This window comes from Perognathus longimembris, chromosome 3 (assembly GCF_023159225.1).
Source record: "Perognathus longimembris pacificus isolate PPM17 chromosome 3, ASM2315922v1, whole genome shotgun sequence".
Classification (NCBI taxonomy): Eukaryota; Metazoa; Chordata; class Mammalia; order Rodentia; family Heteromyidae; genus Perognathus; species Perognathus longimembris.
Window position 1 is genome coordinate 23,836,241 of NC_063163.1, and position 24,029 is coordinate 23,860,269.

At 38.7% G+C, this 24,029-nt stretch overlaps 1 protein-coding gene across 1 annotated transcript in view; it reads left to right on the plus strand.

Annotated features, from left to right (window-relative positions):
• Klf12 (Kruppel like factor 12) overlaps positions 1–24,029 on the plus strand; it is a 214,169-nt gene that overhangs the window by 127,581 nt on the left and 62,559 nt on the right. Inside the window, exon 5 of the mRNA XM_048341248.1 lies at positions 23,784–23,846. Coding sequence (XP_048197205.1) covers positions 23,784–23,846 — 63 coding nt within the window. The remainder of the gene's footprint in view (positions 1–23,783; positions 23,847–24,029) is intronic.

Sequence of the window (24,029 nt, forward strand, 5' to 3'; positions counted from 1 at the left end):
AAGGGTATTTCTCTACTTGCTTTCACAGTAACATAGCCATGAGTTGTCAAACAGTTGAAATCAAATGCATCATGCCTTATCCTAAACATTAGATCCCAAACAAGGTGCAATGTGTATATTTTTTTTAAAGATTAAAAATTAAAGAATATTCCTTGTTAGTTAAATATAAAACATACTAGTGTTATGGAAAGAATTTCATATTTTAACTTACAAACTAAAATGGAAGTCTGCCAAAGTTTTGATGTTTTAACACTGTCTTAAATGTAATTCAGATATTCTTAGGTAAAATGGTTATATTGTAATCTTGTGTTCATTATTAGACTCATCCAAATATTTCTACATATAATTCTAGTGATAGTCTTTTGAGGTTTCTAGATGACATAGAAGGTAATGGTAATAAACTTGCCTCTCTACTCTCATTTAGTATCTTAAAAAATCATTACTAATATGTGTATTTCTTGTGTTTTGAATTAGTAATATAAATCCTTTTCTTCAGGGTGTAGACTCTCAGAAATGTTTTGTTTGGCTAAGTGACTGACATTAGTATAGTGTTCATCAAAAGTGATATAAGCAAGTTTGTTAAATGTAGTTATATTCCTCTGTAAATTCAAATTAACATTGATTAACCTTTCCCAGTATACAAAATAACAACAAAAAATCAGCTACTGTGCCTTTTCCCCTGAATTTTGGAATTACATTGCTATGGGCTATAATAGCGACACAGCACAAATAAAATACAAAATGAAACTATTATCCAGATAATTGAAAACAAAATCTTTGAGCTACAGTTTTATGACCTTTCAACACAAAAGCATTTGCCTTCCCATTTTGCATGCATTCTCCATTTTGCCTGGTGTCTAAGCCCTGTTACAGTGAGACAACACACAAAATTGAACTTGGAAGTTGAAATGTCTATTATCTAATGCAAATATAAAACTAATTTGAAATTTTACATTTAGAGAAACATTACGACATATCATCTGAAAATGCAAATAAGGAAATTGATTAGGCCTACGAGCCAGCAGTTCACACCTATCATCCAACATTCTTGTGAGGTAATATGGAGAGGATTACAGTTCAAGACAGCTTAGGCAGAAGAGTTGGAGAGACCCTTTCTCAAGGAGAGCTGGCCATGATGGCACTTACCTGTTCTCTCTACATCAGGAAACATAAAATACTTGTGAAGCATTTAGATATGCATCTTGCAGTAAAAATGAAACACTATCTCAAAAATAGCCAGAAAAATTGTATAGGAGTTGTGGCTAACCTGTAAGGTTGACTACCTACCAAATGTAAGGCCAAACATCAAAACAAAACAATTCCCCCAACCTTCAGCAAGTCCAGAAAGTAATAATAATTAAACAGAATTAGCTAGGGAAAGCAAATGACTTTTAAATCAAGAAATTAAAATAGCTTCATGTTATCTTTTATTGTATAGATCTTATTGTGAGGTTAAAACATACGTTTTTAACCACAGTTTTATGGGCATATTATCCAAGTAGTTAACAAGCCAATAAACATTTTCTAATGGGAAGAATATCTAACAAAATTAGAAGTCCTTTGATTAAAATTAAAACAATTAAAGATGGACAATGATGGCTCAATCGTATAATCTTAGCTGCTCAGGAGGCTGAGATCTGAGGATCATGGCTCAAAGTCAGCCTGGCCAGAAAAGTTTCTGTCATTCTTATTTCTAGATAACCACAATAAAGCTGAAAATGGAACTGTGGCTCAAGTGTTAGAGCAGTAGCCTTGAGCAAAAGAGCTCAGGCACAGAACCTAGGCCCCAAGTTCAAGCTCCAGTGTCAGCAACAACAGAAATGAAAATTGACATTTGTACATAATTTAAAGGATATAATCCCTTTGCTTATGAATACCAGTCTGACTTTTTGAAATACATTTTTTGTTAAGAAGTTTAGCTTTGGCTGTTTACTCCTAATTTTTACCCAAGTTTCACGCCAGCAGCTAGTTTGAAACAAAGGAAAAATTTCATAACTTTTGCTTAATCTGTATTTAAAACCTATGATAGTGGTAATGTTTTCAAAAAGGATTACATGGTAAATTATTAGTCATCTAAATGAGTAAAAGTTGTCACATGCAAAAAAAAATCGGAAAGAATGGTTCAGTTCATGAGCTGCCATAAGCTGAATGATTCAGTTCAGACATGAGTGTGTTTAGACATGAGCAGCCCTGGATCCAGGCCAGACTCCAGTCTTGGTTCTGGGCTAAGTGTTACTAACAATGCTCTAATTGTTGTATTAAAACTATAATGCTTTACAGTTCTCATTTAATTCCTATTCATAAATTCCCTTGTGATTTCAGGTTACAGACTCAAGGAAGTGACATGATTTATCTGGTGTCCTATAATTTAGTGAGAGTACTGTAAAGGCTATATTAGATACTTTCTAGTCCATGTTTAACATGGTCTTTCTCCCTTCTTTACTGAAGAGAAAGATTTCTGGCTAGTATTTTAAAGGAAGAGGAGGGAATTTTGATGATAAATTGCTGACCTCCAAAGGCTAGGGTAAAGGATGAAGAAATAGTCATGAACTTCTCTGTCTGTCTGTCTAGGCAGTTCTGGGATTATAACTCTGGGTATTATACTTGCTAACCTGGCATTCTACTGTCTAGACCTTACCTCCAACCATTTTGCTCCAGTTATTTTTAACAGAGTCTCATACCGCTTCCCCAGTCAGCCTGGATAATGATCTTCTTATTTCCTCTCCCACTGTAGCTTGGATGACAGGCACAAGCCACCTTGCCCACCTTATACTTTAACCAACTATAAATCAAAACTACTTAGAACAAATACAATTCCACTGTGTGTTACAGAATTTCTTTTTCCATCTCCCTTTCCTCCTTGTCATCCTCCCCTTGCAGTGATGAATTCTTGCTAAGCAAGTACTGTCACTGAGCTACATCCCCAACCCTGTTCATTCACTACCTGATGAGCACTGGGCTCTCTTCTATTTGGGACTATTAGAATAGGACCATGTGAAAATTTCTGTGCAATTCTTTTATGAGCATACCTTTTATTTCTCATAGGTAAATAATCAAGGAGAGGATTTGCTGGATCAAAGGAAGATTTGTGCTTGTGTTTACATGAAATAGCCAAAAAGTTTTCCAAACTAGTTGTATCCTATCACATCCCCCACTGTCTGTTTCTGGTATTTAATGTCCAAGCTGGTCATCAGTGGCTTGTGCTTGTAACCCTGGCTACTCAGCAGCTGAGATCTGAGGGCCAAGTTTTGAAGCTAGACTGGGCAGGAAAGTCCATGAGATTCCCATCTTCAATTAAGTATCACAAAGTCAGAAATAAAGCTATAGCTCAAGTGGTAGAGTGCTAGCATTGGAGCAAAATAAAAGCTCAGGAACAGTACCCTTGCCCCAAATCCAAGCACCAGGAACAAAGCACATGTGTATACGCTCATGCGTGCGCACTTGTGCGCGCACACACACACACACACACACACACACACACACGGATCTATCCAATTCAAAATACAGGAGGCCAAGGAGCAAGTTTAGGTGGATGCCCTGCAAGGAGGAAACAGATGAAGGTAAAAAAATTTATTCCACAGACAGAAGAGGCCTACTGAAGCATCAAGAAAACAGACCTTTTCCTACTAGGTTGCAAGTAGAATTATAAGTGATGTTTGTTCAATTTAGAGGGTGAAAAAAAAAATGAACTAAAGATAGATAACAGATGAAAGGATATTAATGAACGAGAAGATAACAAAGATCTAGTTATGGAAAAGACACATTAGCCAGGGTGCAGCAGGCATAAAAGAATGTATTTTGGGGGCTGGGGATATAGCCTAGTGGCAAGAGTGCCTGCCTCGGTATACCCGAGGCCCTAGGTTCGATTCCCCAGCACCACATATACAGAAAACGGCCAGAAGCGGCGCTGTGGCTCAAGTGGCAGAGTGCTAGCCTTGAGCGGGAAGAAGCCAGGGACAGTGCTTAGGCCCTGAGTCCAAGGCCCAGGACTGGCCAAAAAAAAAAAAAAAAAAAAGAATGTATTTTGAGGGCTAATTGACCAAGAACCTACGATTTCAAAGAAGAAAATGTAGAAATACAGGACTGGGAATGTGGCTTAGTGGTAGAATGCCTGACTACCATGCATGAAGCCTTGGGTTCAGTTCCTCAGTACCACATAAACAGAAAAAGCAGGAAGTGCTGCTGTGGTTTATGTGGTAGAGTGCTAGCCTTATGCACAAAGATACTCAGGAAGAGAGCCCTAGCCCTGAGTTCAAGCCTCAGGACTGACAAAAAAAATTTAGAAATGCATCTATGAGGGATGTGAATTGGAAAAATAAGTGAAGTACTGGCAGTTATTTAGGTAAACCGGAGGTAGACTCACAGTGGGTACAAAGTTTGAGTCCTTTGTTCACGTAATTGTGTTTGAAAATATACTAACGACAGCATGTTTTTATCTCTCCATGCAGAATAAACTTGATTGTCTGATGATTTTTGGATCAAGTACAATAAGGAATAATTCAACAATAATTGCAATAAGGAATTAAAATAAGAAATAATAAAGAATAATTTCATCCATTCAAAATGCCAACTATTAGGCATTATGAAAGTCCAGAGCCATTTTTAATCTCTTCTCTGTTTAATTTTTGTTCTACGGACAGCATCCTTGCTTTTTTTTAACCCATATGAACTTTGAAATCTCCTCCCTTTCTTTGATCTTTTTACTTCAGATGTGAACAAATATTTGTAAACTGTAAAACCAAAGTGTAGGTTGGGTATTACTTCATCCTGATGAGAAAATAAGGTACTTTTCTTTAGAAAGGTCCTTAAATTTGTGACCTTAATTATTTATAGCTCTCTATCTTTCCTATCTCTTATCATTTGGAAGAATAAGAGTCTCTTTAAGTGCTTTCCAAATTTCTCTGCTTGTAACATACCCAAGTAATACATAGTTGTTTACATTGCCTTGAAAGAGGATTATAAAACACAAAGTTTCAGGTAAACATTACTGATGGGTCCAGAGGCTCCTATCATATCACTTTGCCAAGAACAGCTCCATATTTTCTCCACTGTGATATCTACGTATTTACAAATCATAGAAAATAACCAGTGAATTTTAGTTTATGGATTATAGTACTTTCAGGTTTTACAGTGCCAAGTGCATGCAGTTTATGGCATTCAGCATAGAAGATCTTCATTGCTTCCCTTCCTTACCATGAGGAAAAAAGGAGATTCAAGATGACGTCAGATGGCATCTAAATTTGCTCAATACAAAAAATATCAGAACATTTTAAAGAATCTGTACTTGTAAGATATTAAAACTAGGCAGGATCAGATCATAGTAGTCACAGCCTGGATCTACCCAGGAGACAAGGGGTACAAGGGTATGTGGTCCTCTTTATTGTGAGCCTGGGGTGGTAACATCTCATGCAGAACAAAACACACAAGCAGTCTGATCAGGTTATTTTTGTAATAGTTTCTTCCTTTCATGGGCTGTTAGATAGGTATACATTGTGTTGGGGTAATTTACTCTAAATATGCCCTCATAACCCTTTTGTACTATAAATATTTTTTTTAAGAAACAATGAGGGAACTCTAAGGGCATAGAAAGTTTAGGATGAAGGGGTAGTGATGTACCATCTGATTTTGTGTTTAGTGTGTACAGGCCTGGATTCAATCCCCAGCACCAAAAGACAGGGGAGGGGAGGGGATGAGGAAAGGGAACGGGGAGGCCAAGAGAAGGAGAAGGGGAATGATAGGCTCATAGGAAGAATTAAAGGGGTTTTGTGTTTTTTTGCTTCCATTAGGACATTTTTTTCAAGGAAAATGACTTCATATTTAATAGTCACTGTTACTATATTAAAGCCTCCTAGAAATTTTGAACTTGAGCTGTCTAGTAAATATAGTGAATCCTTGAAGAAAGCAAACTTAATCTTTTCTAACCACAAAAACATTTCTATATATACAGATTTTTATACACAAAGCTACACAAAGCCTAAAATGTTAACCTAAGCTGGGTACCAGTGGCTCTCCCCTGTAATCCTAGCTACTTAAAGAGGTTGAGATCTGAGGATCACGGTTCAAAGCTAGCCTGGGCAGAAAAGTCCATGAGACTCTTATCTCCAGTTAACCACCAGAAAACTGGAAGTGACATTGTGGCTCAAAGTGGTGAAGCACTAACTAGCCTTGAACAAAAGAACTCAGGGCCAGAGCCCAGGCCCTGAGTTCCAACCCCACTACCAACCAAGTGGTAGGTGTGGGCCTTGAGTGGAAACACTAAACAAAAGCACTAGGCTCTGAGTTAAACCTTAGTACCTGCACAAAACAAACAAAAAACATACCTAAAGATAGGTCTTACCGAAATGTTTAAGGTTCATCCTAATGAATTTTAATTACTTTAAAATTACACTTAGAGAGATAATCACATATAAATAAACTACCAACATTTATATAAGCTTTGTGCCAGTAAGTATGTTCATTTGTACTAAATGATTATCTTATTTGAAGGCAGAACACAATAGATCTCCTACTAATGTGGCTCATATGTTTAAAATTCCTCTATATGAGGTTTCAGCAGTGGTGAAGGCAGGAACTTAGAGTGCCTAAAAGCTCAATAAATATTCCTTGTTGTTGCTTCCTTTCTTCCTCTTTTTATTATATACTGCTGGTTAGAAAGACTGTCACTTTGTTCTAGTTGTTTTCAAATTCATGTGTGCAGATGTCCACTCACATCAAACTGCACAGCTGAGTCCCTTCTTTGAGTACATGTGTGCCAGACTCGATTAACTGTGAAGCACAGGGGGGTGTGGAGTTCAGCACATGCCCACAGCAAATGCCTGGCAGTCACTTGTATAAGCAGAAAACATTCAGCGATGCAGCATGGTAATGTGCAGTAAATCAACTGGGTTCCTGTGTTCTAATATTTAGAATGATGATTAACAATATATGTGTTTGCTAGAAAGTATGCCTAACTTAGAGATCAAAATTTCTTCTAACTATGTTTTAGGCTCCTGCATTGTCATTTTGTTACTGAGATACAGCTTAATTAAGCTTTGCATATTTTACACTTAGATGATTCTCACACAGATCAAGATACAGCCAAGCAAACAAATCACAGTACAATGAAAATAACATTATCAACAGCAGTTGAATTAAAGCTTCAGCAATGTGAATATCTAGAGAGACCTGGGCAAAGTTCCATTTACAGAATACAGGCAGGATTCCAGTGTCATCTGTAGATATCTAAAATACACACCTAGGGTTTGACACTAGAACAATATCCATAAAATACTGCTATAAAGAAGACAATGAATCCTTTGGCTTGACAACTTATCTGGAATGATATCTGGGGCAGAAAAAAATTCAAGGAGATAATATGAAGTAATGCATGAAATTGTACCATTTCAGTTAGCTCTTTGCAGAAAATTGTAATTTTAAAGATATTCTTAGTAAAAAGAGTAATAGTAAATAGTTGATTTCTACAACTATCTTGATTGTAGCAACAGTTTGTTGCTTACATATGAAACAGCAGTGGACTTTTGAAAAGTACACAAAGTACAACTTTTCCTTTAGAGCAAACTCAGAGTCTCCTTGCTAAGACTAGATGCTTCAGGCAGACTAGAAAGCATGAAGGAAGGAATTTTCACTAGGAAGGAATTCCATTTAGATTACAAGTAGAACATATAGGTAAGTTCAAAAAGACGCCTTTTAGTTTATTTGGGTACTTAGTGCGGAATCTCACATATGATTGAATGGTCAGAAACATGCAAAATAAGGTAACAGATAATTTAATTTTTAAAAATCCTTTAAAGAATTAGAAAGCAGACATCTTCATAAGGGAAACATGTTTGAGAAAAGAAAATAAAGGTGGATGGGTGGTGTCTAGGACATGCTAGCCTCTCACAAAACTGTACCTAGTGATCACTTTGTGTCATTGAGCTATATTGTGTTTTCTAAAATTTCATCTGCCTACACATGCATTTGAAATGTAAGTGGACTTATTCTTTTCTAGAGGCACTCATTTTGTCTCTTCATTGATCTCTTGAGTGACACAAAGAATAAGAGAAAAAAAGGAAAGGACACCCAGAAAAAGAATTTGTGTTGAGCAGGATTTTATATTCTGCTAATCTGAGGAGAATACAAATTGAACATTCACAATTAGATCAGAGTGTAAATCTTGCTTCTCTCACTAACTCCATGACCTTGATCACACTACATAACTTGTTTTTGTTTTTTGCCCGTCCTGGGGCTTGAACTCAAGGCCAAAAAGCGATGTCTCTGAAAATCTTTGTGCTCAAGGCTCTACCACTTGAGCCAGAGCCTGACTTCTGGCTTTTTCTGAGTAGTTCCTTGGAGATAAGAATCTCATGGCTTTCCGGTTTGGGCTGGCTTCAAACTATGATCCTCACCTTTCAGTCTTCCAAGTATCTAGGATTACAAGTGTGAGCCACCAGTGCCCACCAAACTACATAGCTTCTTGAAATTTGTTTGATCCACCATAAAATAGATTGTTTTCAGTGTTGTGAAGTCATTTCAGGAATGAGGTAAAAATACTACCCAGTATATAGTGTAAGTGAAAATATTTTAATATCATGTTGACAAATGAGGCAAGTAGTTTAGGCAGGTGTTTTAGGATTTCTTATTTACTCATCACAGAACCTACTTCTAACAATTTAGGATAGAAATTGAGTTCTTACATATGGCTATACCACCAGAACAGCCAGAAGCTGCTTCCACCAGTCCTACCTACCCTTCCTAGCCCATGAGTTGTACCTGTAAATGCACATGAATGCCAAAGCTCTCCTCAGCTGTCCTGAAAGGACTTAATCTCTGCTGCCCTACTTACCAGAAGACGCCCCTCTCTTTATAAAGCCACTTCCTCTTGCTGCTTACAGCTGTCATACTTTGGCTTGGAGGAAACTCACACAGAAAATCTTAGTTGTTAGTTTCTGGGAAATGTAGGGTTTTTAGCTTCCCAGGCCCTTAGGGTGCCAGAAGGCAAGGGGATGAGAATGAATGATTATTCAGTGAGCTAATTTCCGATTTCCACCCAAAAGGCCCTTCTCTCAGTAGTTGGTTGGATGGACTGCAAAGATGGAGGTGGATGCAATACACCCCACAGGGGCAAGTGCCTATGAGATGGTAACTACTTTGTTTCGAGGGTTCAGAAGCAGTAGGAATTACAGCAGGATTTTGATGCTTCTCAGTGTTATGGGCTCCAAGGGACCCAAGTCAACAATATTTGTATAGCCATTAAGTCTAGTAACTTGAAAGAGTTACTAGAATATGAGTCTAGAATTTTACTTGGAAACATGAGTACTGAGTTGGTATTAGATGAAAGATAAATTTAACTGTAGCTATCTTGAGTTTGATTGATATTAAACTGTCTAACTGAATATATCAGATAAAGAATTGGTGGTAACAATAAAAGAGTTTAAAGCAAGATTTGAGCCAAAAATATAACATTGAAGGATACCAGCATTCCCCAAGAATGACCATAAAGACCAAAGAAAGAAGAGGTAGCTAATGGAGGAGCTAAACAGGGAAGCAGTGAAAACCTCAGGACCAGTGGAGATGGGTGAGGAGAGGAGACAGGAAAAAAGAAATGGGCCCCAATGAAAGCAGTGGCTTCAGTTCTGGGATGCAGCCAGTAGAGAAACCAAGACAACTAGTTGCTAAGGTAAGTTTATGCTGAACTGCAATCAGTACAAAAGTAGAGGCCAGATCATGACATTTTTAATTATTTATTTATTGTCAAAGTGATATACAGAGGGGTTACAGTTTCATATGTAAGGCAGTAGGTACATTTTTTGTCAGATCATGACATTAAAACAAGAAACATACAAGAATTGGAGTCTGATAAAGAGCACCCATTACACCTTAAAAAAAAACAGTGACAGTCCTTTGTTCAAAAGAGATAGCAAGGAAAATAAAACCAGATGAAGATTCAGGTGAGACTCCTACAAAAACTGGAGAGATGTTTATTCTTATATAATTAATTATTTCAGTAGTTATTTATTTGCTGGCTTTTACTCCCTCATTGGGTAATTAGGGGTAAAGACTTTACTATTTGTCTTTCACTGCCTTTCCAGTCAAATCAGGCATTTCTAGTCCACAATACAAATATTGGTTATCTTTTTTTTTTAAACTGCTGTTAGAATTCTTATTGAATTCACCAATGTTCTGTGGGTTTCCTATGTTGAAAGTAGTTTGCATTTAGCAAAAATTTGAAAATTTAATGTGGTAGCCGATTATAATAGGATATGCATATTGTTTACAAAGCAAAGCATATTCAAGTTCATGAAAATATTGAGATGTTATAAAATATACTAGGAAAAGAAGAATGGCACAACTTGAAATTAATACTGGGCAAATGTTTCCAAATTACTGACTTCTGGGATAATTCTTGACAAATGTAGGGTAGATACAAACCATCATGAGAGCATAAACATTAATTCATATTAGCCAAATTAAAGTATTTTTAAACTTCTCAACCCTGTAATGGTTTTACTGTCATCCAAGATATCCACAGATTAATACTGTGATTTGGGGCTGGGGATATAGCCTAGTGGCAAGAGTGCCTGCCTCGGATACACGAGGCCCTAGGTTCGATTCCCCAGCACCACATATACAGAAAATGGCCAGAAGCGGCGCTGTGGCTCAAGTGGCAGAGTGCTAGCCTTGAGCGGGAAGAAGCCAGGGACAGTGCTCAGGCCCTGAGTCCAAGGCCCAGGACTGGCCAAAAAAAAAAAAAAGACTGTGATTTGCTTTGTATAGGAATATTTGAAATGGAACAGACTTGTGAGAGGGCGGGAATTTCAAACTCTCTGTTTGCTTAATACTTTTCTACCTTCGGTATACTGTAAAGCAGTCCAACCGTATACTGTAAATCAGTCCAATGGGTTATTCTGTTTTTCCCCTGTCCAATTTAATGGCACTTTTGTAGACACAAATCATGATTAGAATATCCATTGGCAAACTTAACCTTCAGACAATAAATTCAGGAAACTTTTAGACTCCAAGGCCAGTTATTCATTTACTACACAATCAATGTCAAATTTGAAAACATACACCCTGAAGAGTGAAGTCACTTTGCAGCCCCTGGATCATACTTCCCAAGCAGCTTTATAGTCAGTTTAACATTGAATTGACAAAATACTGGTTATTCTTGGAGTCTTTATCCTTTTTTATTTTTATTTATTGATTTATTTATTTTTCCAACACTAGGGCTTGAACTCAGGGCCTGGGTGCTATCCCTGAGCTTCTTTTGCTCAACATTAGTGCCCTACCACAATTCCACTTCTGGCGGTTTTTGTCATTTATTAGAGTTAAGAGTCTCAGACCTTTCTGCCTGGGCTGGCCTTGAACTGCAGTCCTCAGGTCTCATCCTCCTTCATAGTTAGGATTACAGGTGTGATCCACGGGCACCCTGCCTCTTCTTGAATTCTTCCACAACAATCTACTAGGGCTATAGTGATTTAGGTTTGTTTGGCTATTTGACAGCATGCTGCAATGTTCTGGTTACTTTTTGTTCTAAAACTAAGCATTTGAGTATTTCCTTTAGATGAAATTCCCTATTACACGCAATTTAGGGACTGGCTAGTTTGAAATAGTCTTGATTATTATAATTTCTTAGCATTTACCTTGTCAATACTAATACCTAGAGTAATGGAGTACTCTTAGGAGTTACTGCTGTGACCTCAGGGGAAAGGTAGACTTGGTGACTTGGGGCAGCCATGAGCAGATATTCCAACTGCAGCATGGGGATTTTAGGGGGTATAGACAAGGTGATCAAGGGAATACTTTTTTTTTTTTTTAATAACACTGCTCCAAGAATTATTCTTGATAAGAGACTGGTATTTTCTCCAACATAAAGACAGGAGAACTGAGGCACAGAGATGAGATTTCTCACCCGTAAGTTGATGAACCAGGATTTGTCTGGTCTAGAATTTTTTTTTTTCTTGCTGCTGCTGCTGTTGTTATTTGGGACTAGGGTTCAGAACCTCTTCTACTTGAGCCATGACCCTTAACTACTTGAGTTATTTTCAGATAGGGTCTTGTGTTTTTGCCAGCAACCAATCTGGGACTAGTCCTCTTACCTGTTCTTCCTGGGTAGTTGCGTTTACAGACATGCCACCATGCCCAGAGTGTGTGTGTGTGTGTGTGTGTGTGTGTGTGTGTGTGTGTGTTTATTTGTGTCAGTTGTGGAGCTTGAACTTGGCATACATAGGCTTTGACCCTGATCTTTTGGGCTCAAGGCTAGTATTTTACCATTTTGAGCCACAGCTCCATTTGTGGCTTTTTGGTACTTAACTGAAGATAAAAGTCTCACAGACTTCCCTGCTCAGACTAGCTTTGAGCCATAACCCTCAACTCTCAGCCTCCTGAGTAACTAAGATTACAGGTATTAGCTATGGGTACTACCAGGCTTATGCTACTTTTTGTTTTTGTTTTTGTTTGGTTTTGGTTTTACTGATACTGGGACTTGAACTCAGAGCCTTGCACTCTTGCTTGACTCTTGACTCACTGCTGGTGCGTCTACCACTTCAGCCATGCTTCCAGATTCCAGAGTCTAAATATTGTATATATTTCCTGTTAAGAAAATTTTCTGATATTTTAACTCTCTAGCCTGGAACTATATTTTTATGAATTGATATATCACTAATGTCTAGCACTGGACCTTCAAGAAATAGAAAATGAAGTGTTTCGATTCATTAATTGTTATTTTTGAATACCGAGTTGTCATTTTATTGCTTGTACAGTTAGCTGAATCATGTTGCTTTCATTCTGGAATTCCCAAGGTAGGAATACAAGAGTGAAAATTTCAATTGCTCCTCTTTTTTATCTGTTTTACTGTGTAGTAATAGACAATTTTTATGCCTGTTTGTGGCCTTTTATTTGTTATATATACAGAATTTTATCCTATTCAATTCTGAATTGATTCTTCTTATTTTCACATGTATCTTAGAGACTCTGTGAAGGATCTTGGTTTCTTCTTGTTTTTTCAAAGAAAAATAAAGCTAAATAGTGATACATGTATAGGTAATTTACAAACCCAGCATATTTACATAATTTCTGTATTTAATCAGAGACTGAATTTAAGCAAACTTATCTAATAATATTTTGTAAATTCATTTTTGTCTTGATTGTTTAAAAGCAATAGCACAAGAAGTAGATTTAAATGAGTTGATCCTACTTTATGGCTATTCATCCATCTTTATTTTCTAATGACAATGATAGAGAGGGAGTAGCTCCAATATTTTTTTTCAAAAACTGTAGGAACGTTAGTAGATTACTTAATTTATAAACATTGAAAAATTGCAATGTCAGTTCATGATGGTGTTATATGAATAATTTTCATGTTTCAATATTACACAGAACATATGAACATTATGAAATTTCAGTCCACAGTAGTTTGAATAATATTTTCCCAAACAAGCAATCCTCCAATTTTCTGATACGATGAGGGGGGGCTGTAATCCACCGATTCCCATGCAAATTAGATGGTATTATGAAATGCCCAGATGCTTTCATTACTACTTATAAACACAATTTCCATTTCAAGCAGTGTTTGGTAACACGAAAGTCACTACAATCTGCAATGCATTCTACTACTTTAGCTTATCTCCAGTTAACGTTCTGAAAAAGTAGAGCTGCACCTTTGCTCAGAAAAGAAGCTTATTGTTTGAGAGCATGGCATGGGAGTGTGTCAGCCTACACTTATGCTTCAACCCTGGTGTGACCTTGCGCTAGTTCTGTCACCTCTCTAAGGTTACCTTCTTCATTTGCAAAGTGGAAATGGTGACACCCATACCCTCTACTAGTGTCTGCCTAAGTGAGACCCTCTAGTAAAACTTGTAGCTCAGCACAGAGCTCCCAGCAAGCTCTTACTTTGAAGAAAATATTTGCAGGCATGTTGTTGGAACACGGTCACACCCACTCTGCTCCTCTAGAGTGGTTGTTCAGTTTCCCTCCTAAAGCATTGCCATGCCTTTTTTAATAGGCTATTTCCACCTAACAGAAAAGAGGGGAACACTGGACTTGTTTTCTTACTTTCTCTTCATGCTTGTCTCTTCCTCAGTCTGTCTCTATCTCCAGCTTCCTGCCCCAACTCTGTGAGTGTGTGTGTGTGTGTGTATGTGTGTGTGTGTGTGTGTGTGTGTGTGTGTGTGTGTCCAGCCCCCAGTCTTTTTGCTTTTAATTTATTTTTCCAACAGGGTCTGACATTTTACCCAGGCCCTGTATCAGACTAAAGTCTCTCTTTACCTCTACCTTCTAAGTAGCTGGAATTACAGACATGTACCACCACAAATTGCTTGCTTTTAAAGTAGAATCTCACTGGCCTTTTGTTCAGGATTGGTCTTGAACCTTCATCCTCCTATCTCTGCCTCCCAGTAAGCTAGTCTAGGTGGAAACCACTACACCTGGCATGGCTTTTATTTTCCTGAAGTGAAAAAGACAAAAAGGAAGGAAGGAAAGAGGAAAGGGAAGAAGGGAGGCAGGGAGGGAGGGAGCGAAGGAAGAAAGGAAGGAGGAAGGGAGGGAGGGAGAAAAATGATGCACATATTAGTCTTCTTAATTTTGCACAGCACTTCCCAGTGAATAATACATTTTACATTAATCCTTTGAAGCAAAATGTTCCAGTGGCTTTTCCCCTGCCAGAAAGAAAACTCTGAAATCATCTTGTGTGCCCTGGCCCTTGTAGGAACTCATCTTCCCTGCTCAGGTAACTCACAGGTTGCTCTCCTCCTCTGTCCCATCTCTTCTCACCAGCACCCTGGCTGCCTCTGCATAGCGCTAATGAGACTCAGCCATTGCCCAATTAACTTGAAGGCATTTTTTTTCTCTCTTTCTACTGCCTTCTTCCAGTAATCTGTGCTTTTGGTTATCTTCTGAAACAGCTATCTACAGAATTGCATATTCTGAACCTTAATATTCTTCAACTTTTCTCAAATTTCTACCAACCGGTTGGACTGTTAACTTTATTAAGGTCAGGCCCTGAATCCTTGATTGCTTTTATATTACCTGCATTGATTGGTGGGCATATTGAACATAGCAGAGTCTTATACATTCAAGTCAGTTCTTTCCAGTTTATCTTTCCTCTTGATTCTAGCAAGGATTAGATACTTCATAAACATCGAGAATAGAGAAAATATGAAAATTAAATAATTAGGTCACTTGTGCTCTGAGTTAGCTATGTTAATGTAAGAAGAGCTGATAATGTATTTCTGCAGGGTAAACTCTATATCCATACCCCCATTGGCCTGTGCGACAAGAAGCAAGGTAAACAGAACACCAGTGGCTGGAAATGGGCAGAAGAAAGAATGCTGAATCTGGTTGTGACTTCTCTAAGCCGCATTGCTCAGTTGTGGGAGTCTTAGTGTGTCTTGGAAATGTGATGTGTAGTGAGTTCGATGGTCTCATCTAGTCCCCTTGCTGGGCTGGCCTGTGGTACTTCCAGTTTCCTGGCTGGTTTGCACCAGCACCTTGAGTCTGGGAGGTACTGACTGGTATCTTTGGCAGTTCTTATCTTCACGTGCAAAGTTCTGAAGTCAAGTGTCTCCCTATAAACTGGTAGTTCAGGTGCTGGCAGCCATTTCCTTTCTCCAGGCTCCTTGGCTGTCAGTACTGGCAGCGAGACTACCACAGCTGCTAATGGCTCTGCCATGCAGCAGTGGAGACACTTTTTGGATTCTGTTTCCTCTGTTTATTTGGTGCTTACTTAAAGAGAAACAAGTCACTATTTACACACACACACACACACACACGGAAAGAGACAGTTCCTTCCTTTTGAACACAGGAAGATAATGATTATGTTTAATGCTAGATTGGAGTTGTCTAGCAGTTGGGCTCTTATTGAGAGCAAAATACAAGCTACACTGTTTTCCCTTAGAGATGGCTTATACGTGGAATGTAGTTTATGCCATCTTCATTATGCCCGTGAACCAAATAATATAAAAATGTGTGTCCTACTCCAAGGACAAATGGTGCTATTAACCGTTTCTTTTAAAAGTACTGAATTTGAATATGTCTACTTTGGATTTTAAAAATGCCAATGTTACATACTCGGTGTACTACGGAATAGCAAAATTAATGAAGTCTGGGGGAGGGGAGGGACTGTAATAGGGGGAGTGAATTTAATCAAGGAACATTGTATGCACATAAGGATATGCATTTGACAGATTAAAATGAGACTACCTTGTAACTAATTGATGGTAATGAAAACTGGGGGCTGGGGAGAGGGGGAAATCAATGAGCCAAAACTAGCAAAGGGCTTTGATGTAATTCTTACACTATAGTAGACCTCAGTAAATAAAAATTGGTAACCAAGGGTACTAATAGAATAACTACCAATCAGAATATCTGCCAATGCAATGCAAATAACTAAATCAGAGTCTTTCAATTCACATAAAAGAAGACTAGAATCTTAATGCACCCTATAAATACTGAAAGATACCATATAAGAGAGATAAAGTGGGAAAATTAAAGTGATTATCAGGTTATCTCAGTTCAAAACAGATCTCTGTTTCTAGGATAAATATCCTTTCCACAACATAAGTTATATTGCCCTGTAAATAAAATCTAAATCCTCTCCCCCCCAAAAAAAATTCACAGTAGTGTCATTTTTATTCATGTTTTTGTTTTCGTCCTCATTTTTCTTCTCCTGTTCCATGCTTTCTCCTACTTTGAACCTTCTCCTGATTCTGTGATTTTGAACCTAGCACCTACCAAAACCAGGAATGTATAACAGGAGAGCTGATTAAGTCATTACTTTAAAAAACAAATAAGAGAATGCACACAAACCACTATATTTGCAAATACACTGATAATCATCGTTGAAAGCAATGAAACACACATCACTAAGGAAAACAGGCAAGTAGTAGTTCCCAGACGACGTTTATTATACATGGTCTTATCCTAGGGAAGAAATGGCATTGGGAAAGACATACATAATTTTTTAAATGACTTTAGAATTTATAAGTTGCAAAAATACTACAGATAGTTCACATAAATACTCATGCAATGAGTTATTCAAAGCAAGAAATTACCATTGGTTCAACATGTCAATGAACTATAGACGATATGTGCATTTTCACTAGTTTTACCACAGTACCCATTTATTTGTCACTTTTTCTTCTACAGATCAAAAAGTGATAGACCCTTTCAGGGCAGAGGGGTGTGTGGTACCTTATCTTGGGCTTTACAAGGCTTACCTGGCCAGGTAGAAGCCACTTACCGCAGGGCAATGTGACCTTCATTTTGATCCCCAGTATCCCATGCCCAGGCAGCAGGTGGTTCCCGCTGTGGATCAGCTGTGTGTGAAGTTTGTGGATTTAGCCCTCTACCATTGGAATTTTCCAGATATCTCAACCACTGCAGATATCTCCCCACTGTCCAAGAGGAATCACAGTCCACCATGGTAGGATCTCCTCCCAACCATCCTTTCATGTGACCCCACAAATAACTCTCTGTTATACTCCAGATTAAACTCAGCTTCTTGTCCATGATAGGCAAGTGCGCTAGCATTAAGCTGCATCCTCAGCTTTGGGGATTTTTGTTTGAGACAATAGCTCCCTATGTAGCCTGTTATCCCAGGTTATCCTTCATCCCTCAAACTCCTCTTCACTTCCAGAGTAGTGAGATTATAGGTGTGTGCCACTGTGTACAGCAGTAGCACTTATTCAATGTGAGTACATCTGTTTTCATTCTTCCTCTCCCCTCCCCCCCATCCACCACCCTCTCCCCAGTGCCATCTGCAATTGTCATATGTTACTACCCTAGTTCTCCAGCAGTCTTCCTGTGTCACATATTCTCTTCTGGCCACTCTACACACTGCTAATAGTCCACTATATAAATCTGGTTGTACTGGATCTCATCATAAAATCCTTTGGTAGTTATTCATTCTCTTTAAGTTAACTACTTAGCACACTACACAAACCTCTACTCTCCTTTTCCTCCAGGCCTACCAGTTCCTTTACTCCAGTTAGCTACACCAGTTTACAGTTTTGCTCTTGTCTCTGTTTCTAACCTTACTGGCTTTCCATGTCTGTAGAAGGAACTGGCTCTTCTTTCTTCCATTCAGAGAAATTTATCCGTTAAAATGTGCCTTGGCAACCTGAGAAACTTGCATGCATGTTTTAAAGATTCATTCCGATTCCACCATAGCAGTGAATCAGTTCACATGTCTCTCCACCACATTGCCGATTGTTCCTGTAAACTCACACGGCAGTGTGGGCTTCCTGAAGTCAGGACCCATGTCATAATCAATACAGTATCTACTCCTCCAACAGAGTCACAGCATGTAACAGCCTGAATTCCCTTGGTGGTCGAAACCAGTGTCTACTTAAGCCCAGTGTTCAATTTATATTTGAATTAGTAAGCAACCGAGTTTGCTAAATAAGAGATACAAGGTATCTTTTATGTATGTATGTACAGCTCTAAGTGATAGAGGTCCCCTCCCCAGTTCCTAACTCCATAGACATGTATGGATGACTCTGTATTCACATCCTGTCTTAACATTCAACTTTACCTCCACAAATACGTCTAAGAAATATTACCCTCTAGCCATATTGAATTATACACACACACACACACACACACACACACACACACACACACACACACCTGCAGTACACTTTCTTGGCTAGATGACACATTCAGTACCTCTTCTTAAAGTGTCTTTGCACTATCAATTCAGATTCTGTCTCTGGAAGTATACTTACTCTCCATGTACTCAGTGCTCTCCTTGAAATCTCTGGTTGTTCATGGTTTGGATGAATACTAACCCCTCTGTTTTTCTAGGAAATTAAAAAACCCCTTCTTATTTTCCTTCCCATGTTTATGATGTTTGCTTCCTTTTTATCTCAAGGAGCTCTAAGTTGCTGGTAAGTAAGGACCCTTTCTTAGTCTTCAATGAGCATAGTGAAGTAGCTCATATAAAAACGTGTATCTTTGTCTGCACTTTATTTGCTTAATAAATGGTTATTATGTGCCTACCATGGACTGTGTGTTACGCTAAGTCCTGAGGGTGCGTCGTGATTGAGACATGGCTTTTGCTATTCATTCTAGACATTAGAGTTAGTGGAAAAATAGCGATAATTATATAAGAGTATTCTGTTGCATGTCTACCTGGCACCAGGTAAAGCAGTCTTGATAGTGAGCAAAAGGAGAAAATATAACTTGATAGTCTTGATGCTTACTTTGAATTGTGAGACAGATGAAACAAACTAAGAGTATTAACACATGGAATCTTCATCTGCCACATACCAAGTTCCCACTTCATGGTAGAACTAAAACCATATTATCCCAGACCTGAAGCCTGGAGATGGCCTCCACAGATGGGCATCATCTGCCATGTGAGAATGGAGGGAGAAACGTCCAGCATCTCTGCCCCACAGAGAGCAAGCAAGATGGTGGAAGGTGGGGCTGGGATTCATTAGGAGGCTGTAATTATTCACCAAATGTTCCCTTTCACCTATGTGCATGTGTGGTAGAAATAAACATTATTGTTCCTTTTATAATTTTTTTAACACATTTACCCTACTCTCTCCAAATTCTATGGCATTTGAATAAGAGTAAGAATAAACAGTAAAATCAATGATCACAACATGAAGTCTATAAGGTGTTTTAATTCAGATTATTCCAAAAATAACATGGTGCCTTTTCATAAGAGAAGAATTCTAAGAGGGATGAACAGATAAGTTTTAGAAATATATTTTTAAGGAATATGTAGCTGTGGCTAGTGGCTCCCATCTGTAATCCTAGCTAGTCAGGAGGCTAAGATCCAAGGGTTGAGGCTTGAAGCTAGCCCAGGCAGGAAAGTCTGCGAAATTCTTTTATCTCCAATTAACCACCAAAAAGCCAGACATGGAGCTCAAGTGCGAGCCTTGGACAATAAAGTACAAGGACATTGCCCAGGCCCTGATTTTAAGCCCCAGGATTGGTGTGCGCATGCACATGCACATATACACACACATGTACACACACAATCACCATATATGTAATTTAAAGATAGATATAGTTTTAAGATGTGCATGTACATGTGCATGTATGCTTAGTGGCTTACTGTGGTAGTGTTTGTGCACTGAATATTGAGAAGATACAGAAGGACAACTAGTTTTTGTTCAGAGAAAGGTTAGGATTGGGAAGACTTAAGTTGAAGGGCTGGAAAAGTGGGTGAATCCTTGTGTTATCCATCATTAAGGGTCCTGGCAGACACCCTTATAACAAAAGGTAGCTTAGCAAGAGAAAAGCTTTGTACAATTTATTTTATCATAATCTATAGACTCAGGGTGAGCTACCAAACTATTCATCAGTTTGATGAAGCATGGACAGCTAGCCATGTAGAAGCATAATTGGGGTAAACTGTTCTTGTACTTGTAATACATTAAGGGGAAAATAACCCAGCAACAGTTATTTATTTAGATTCTCATTGGTGTATATTCATTGATTCTGCTTTATGGCAGGGTCTTTCTATCTAGAATGAGTGGAAGAGTCTTAGACCCATAAGCAAACAAAGTAGGTCAGAGAATGGCAGCGAATTATTGCATTACCTCCCCTTGGACATTTGAGGAAAATGAAGCACAAGACTTGTGAAGGGACTTGCTCAGAGATGACCCTGTTAGCAACTAGAGAATCTGGGATTCAGTTCCAAAAAAGCGGGTCACATCGTTGGTAGTCTATACTGCTTCATCCCCATTCTCCTTGAGTGTAGGATTAGTAAAGGTCATAAGGAGATTGGACCCAGTATCCTTACCCAGCAAGCACTAGTGGTCTGTAATTACATTGAGGGTCCAGATTGAGCAACCTCCCTCCAACCACCAGACATCCAGATAGATGACCAAAATGATGAGCAAACGGAGCAGTCATATTCTCTTAACTGTTAAGTCACAGCATTTGAGAATAAGGTGTTTGGTGCCTATACCCAAAGAGGGAATAATCATTTTTATATATAGACATCTAAAAAGTTCTTACATACTTATCCAGAAAAGTAAATTATGACCCTGAACTGTGTCCAGTCATTAACATATTCTCAGTCCCAGATGAATAAGTACATAGAAATAGAATAATTGGTATAGCTGGATTTTATGACATAACTTCATTTTCTTTTACGTGACATAAATCACTATATGTGAATATTTGCATCTGATACACGATTTTACTCCCAGTAGATCACTTTGGAGTATCTGGTGTGTTAAACAACCAGATTGTCTTTGTTTTCAGCCACTGGTGTGTCTTTTTCTTTCATATCTAGCAATTGGTTTTAGGGCCTAAACCACTTACTTACAGATCCAGCAACTGGTTCTAAGGCCTACACCCTTAGTTACAGAACAAAGTGGTGGAGCAGTAATCCAGTCTGTGTGGAGCTAAGGGAAGAATAATGAGCATTCCCTGCAAGCTTCCTGCCTAGGTGCAGGTGCAGAAATCAGGAGGTCATGAATAATGCATGACATGCAGATTAGGTGATGGTTTCTCCTACTGGGGTTTTGAATTTGCTACCTGCCTGGATGCTATATGTGGAAAGAAGGCAGATGAGAGCAAAAGCATCCCAGTTAACAAACCATGCTCACAAAAACTGAATACCCTTTTAAAGAAATAAAATTTAAGGGGTGGCTGGAGTGTATGGGTTTTGGTCTGTTTAGTGTGGAAACGCGCAATGTATTATCAGTGAACTCCTTCTGAAAAAGAAAAATATTGATTCCTCATTTTAATTCAGGAAATCATACAACTATTTGGTTACACACACACAATGGGAAGTTCTATTCTGAAGACTGCTAAAGCATTACAGAAATTATGTACTTGTGGTATTTGATCTGTGATCAATGAATTTTTTCCTTAAAGATGCAAATGCCTAGAGAATATTGTAAGTACTCATTAAATACTCCTATTTCCTCCACCTACCAAATAAGGGTTCGAGGCTCAGCACCAATAAGAAAATATTGCAAGCAAATTGACCACACTGACAATAAACAGTTTCTTTGTACTACTTGATTTAAAGAGGGAGCAAGAGTAGGGATAAAGATTTAATGGATATAAAGTGAACTAAAAACTAAGTATTTGGGGCTCCCCAAAGCGTATGTAATAAATAGGATGCTGACCTTCAGTGAGGGGTAGAGCAAAGGTTTCTAGCATTTCCCGTTAGGCCGGGGTGTTAAAATTTGGAGGCTCATATGCCTATCTTGAGGAGGATTAAGTTTGAAAAAGAGGGAAACCTAGTTTTGCTATCTATTTTATGTCTCACACATTTTGCTTCTCTCCTCTCTCTGTGTCTCTTTGTCTGCCCCTCTCCCTTCCCATTCTCCCCCCCCCATACCCCACCCCAACCTCAGTCTCTCCATTTGGGGTAGCAGAATATGAGCTGGCTTTCATTTCATTTCTAGCTGAGTTTGTCATTTCCCCAAGGCCCCAGTTTGGCCAGATGCCAAGACCAACAGGTGACTCTTGTTCCTGCAAAGCAGCAGGAAGTGGGTCTCACTTGAATGAGGCAGTTTACCAGAGGGGCTGTCTGGCCTCCCTCCCTTCATCTTTCTGCATAGTTAACACCCTCCCCCCCATGCAGGGCAGAAAATCTGTGCCTAGCAGCCCCTCTGGAGCAGCCATTGAGAAGCCTGTGAGGAAGAATATTAATAAGGGATGTTAAAAGAAATGAGCTTTCCCAGTGTAGAGTTGAGGTCAGGCTCTCCAGGTTTGTGGCTAATGTGTCTTCCGTGTTTTGACATGATTTTTACTTGTTGAACAGCAATGAGAAGTCAGTGGTTCTTACTGGACCTTAATACCAGTTTAAAATCTTTGTCATCTTTCTATCCTTGTTGCAAATAAAATAATATCTGACTCAGTAGACACTGTGTTGAAAATGAATTGTGCAACTTGTAGGCAGGATAGGGAGGGGGAAAGTGAAGGAAAGGGTAAAATGTACTCATTGCCTGAATTATGAAATGGTAACTCCTCTGTACATCACCTTAATAATGACAATAAGAAATAAAATAATACAAATAATATCCAAAGCATAAATAGTGAAGATAACACACGCTAAAAGGCTACCTGGATCTCACAAATCCTAAGGAGCAGGAAGTGGGTTATGGTGAAGCAGTAACTAGGCCACTTTGCCAGTTGGAAACACAGGAAGAGATGGAGGTATCTGATAGTTGGCCTCGGATGGGAGGACCTCAGCATATCCTGAAAGCTTTAAACTCCAGCCCTGTAGGCCTCCAGTTCTGGAAACTTGTGGTGCCTTGTGTTCTTCACTTTCCCTCATCTGCGTAAAGTTTTCAATTGACTCTGAATTGGCTCTGCCTTTCTCAAACCAAACTGGGAGAGCATCACTTCCCCAAAACCTTTCTCCTATGAATACCTGCTCCCTTTTCCTTGCTCTCCCATTCCCACACACTGTGTTCTTGGGTATCAAGCAAAGTTTCCTTCCTTTTGGGGGCTTAAATCTAGAAGCTGAGTGAAGGGAAGGGTCATTTTCTCTTCAGATGTCCCTTTAAGCAACAGGCTTGAAGAGAGCTCATTGACAGCAGGCACGGCACTGCATGTAACTAGTGCCCATTCTTGCTTCTGGCAAGAATCCGGTCTTCAGTAACTATGCACTGGGGGTCAGTTCATTGAAACTTTTGGTTCTGCCAAAGCTTAGTAATCTTGGGAGTGGTAAAGAGGGAAAAAGGTCTCTTAAAGGTATACAAGGCACAGAATGTGTGTCTGCTTACTAAGAAATGATCAAGTTCTGAAGGATTTTTCTGCGAAGGAAACCTGTTATTTATAAAACAGAAGTCCTTAATGACTGTGTTATTCTTTTCTGCTTACAGGGTACATCCATCCCCAGTATCAAGGGTCCGGGGAAATCGAATGAATAACCAGAAGTTTGCTTGGTGAGTATGCAAACTGCACTATGAGTATAATCTTCTACAATCTCATGGAAAGCTCTGGTAGGGTTGTATTCAAACTGAATTATTCCTGTTGCAGTACAAAGAATACATTTCTACTAACTAGACTGTGTATTGTTCCTTAAACTCTAAATAAAAAGTGTTACATTTCCCTTCCAGCCTATACAT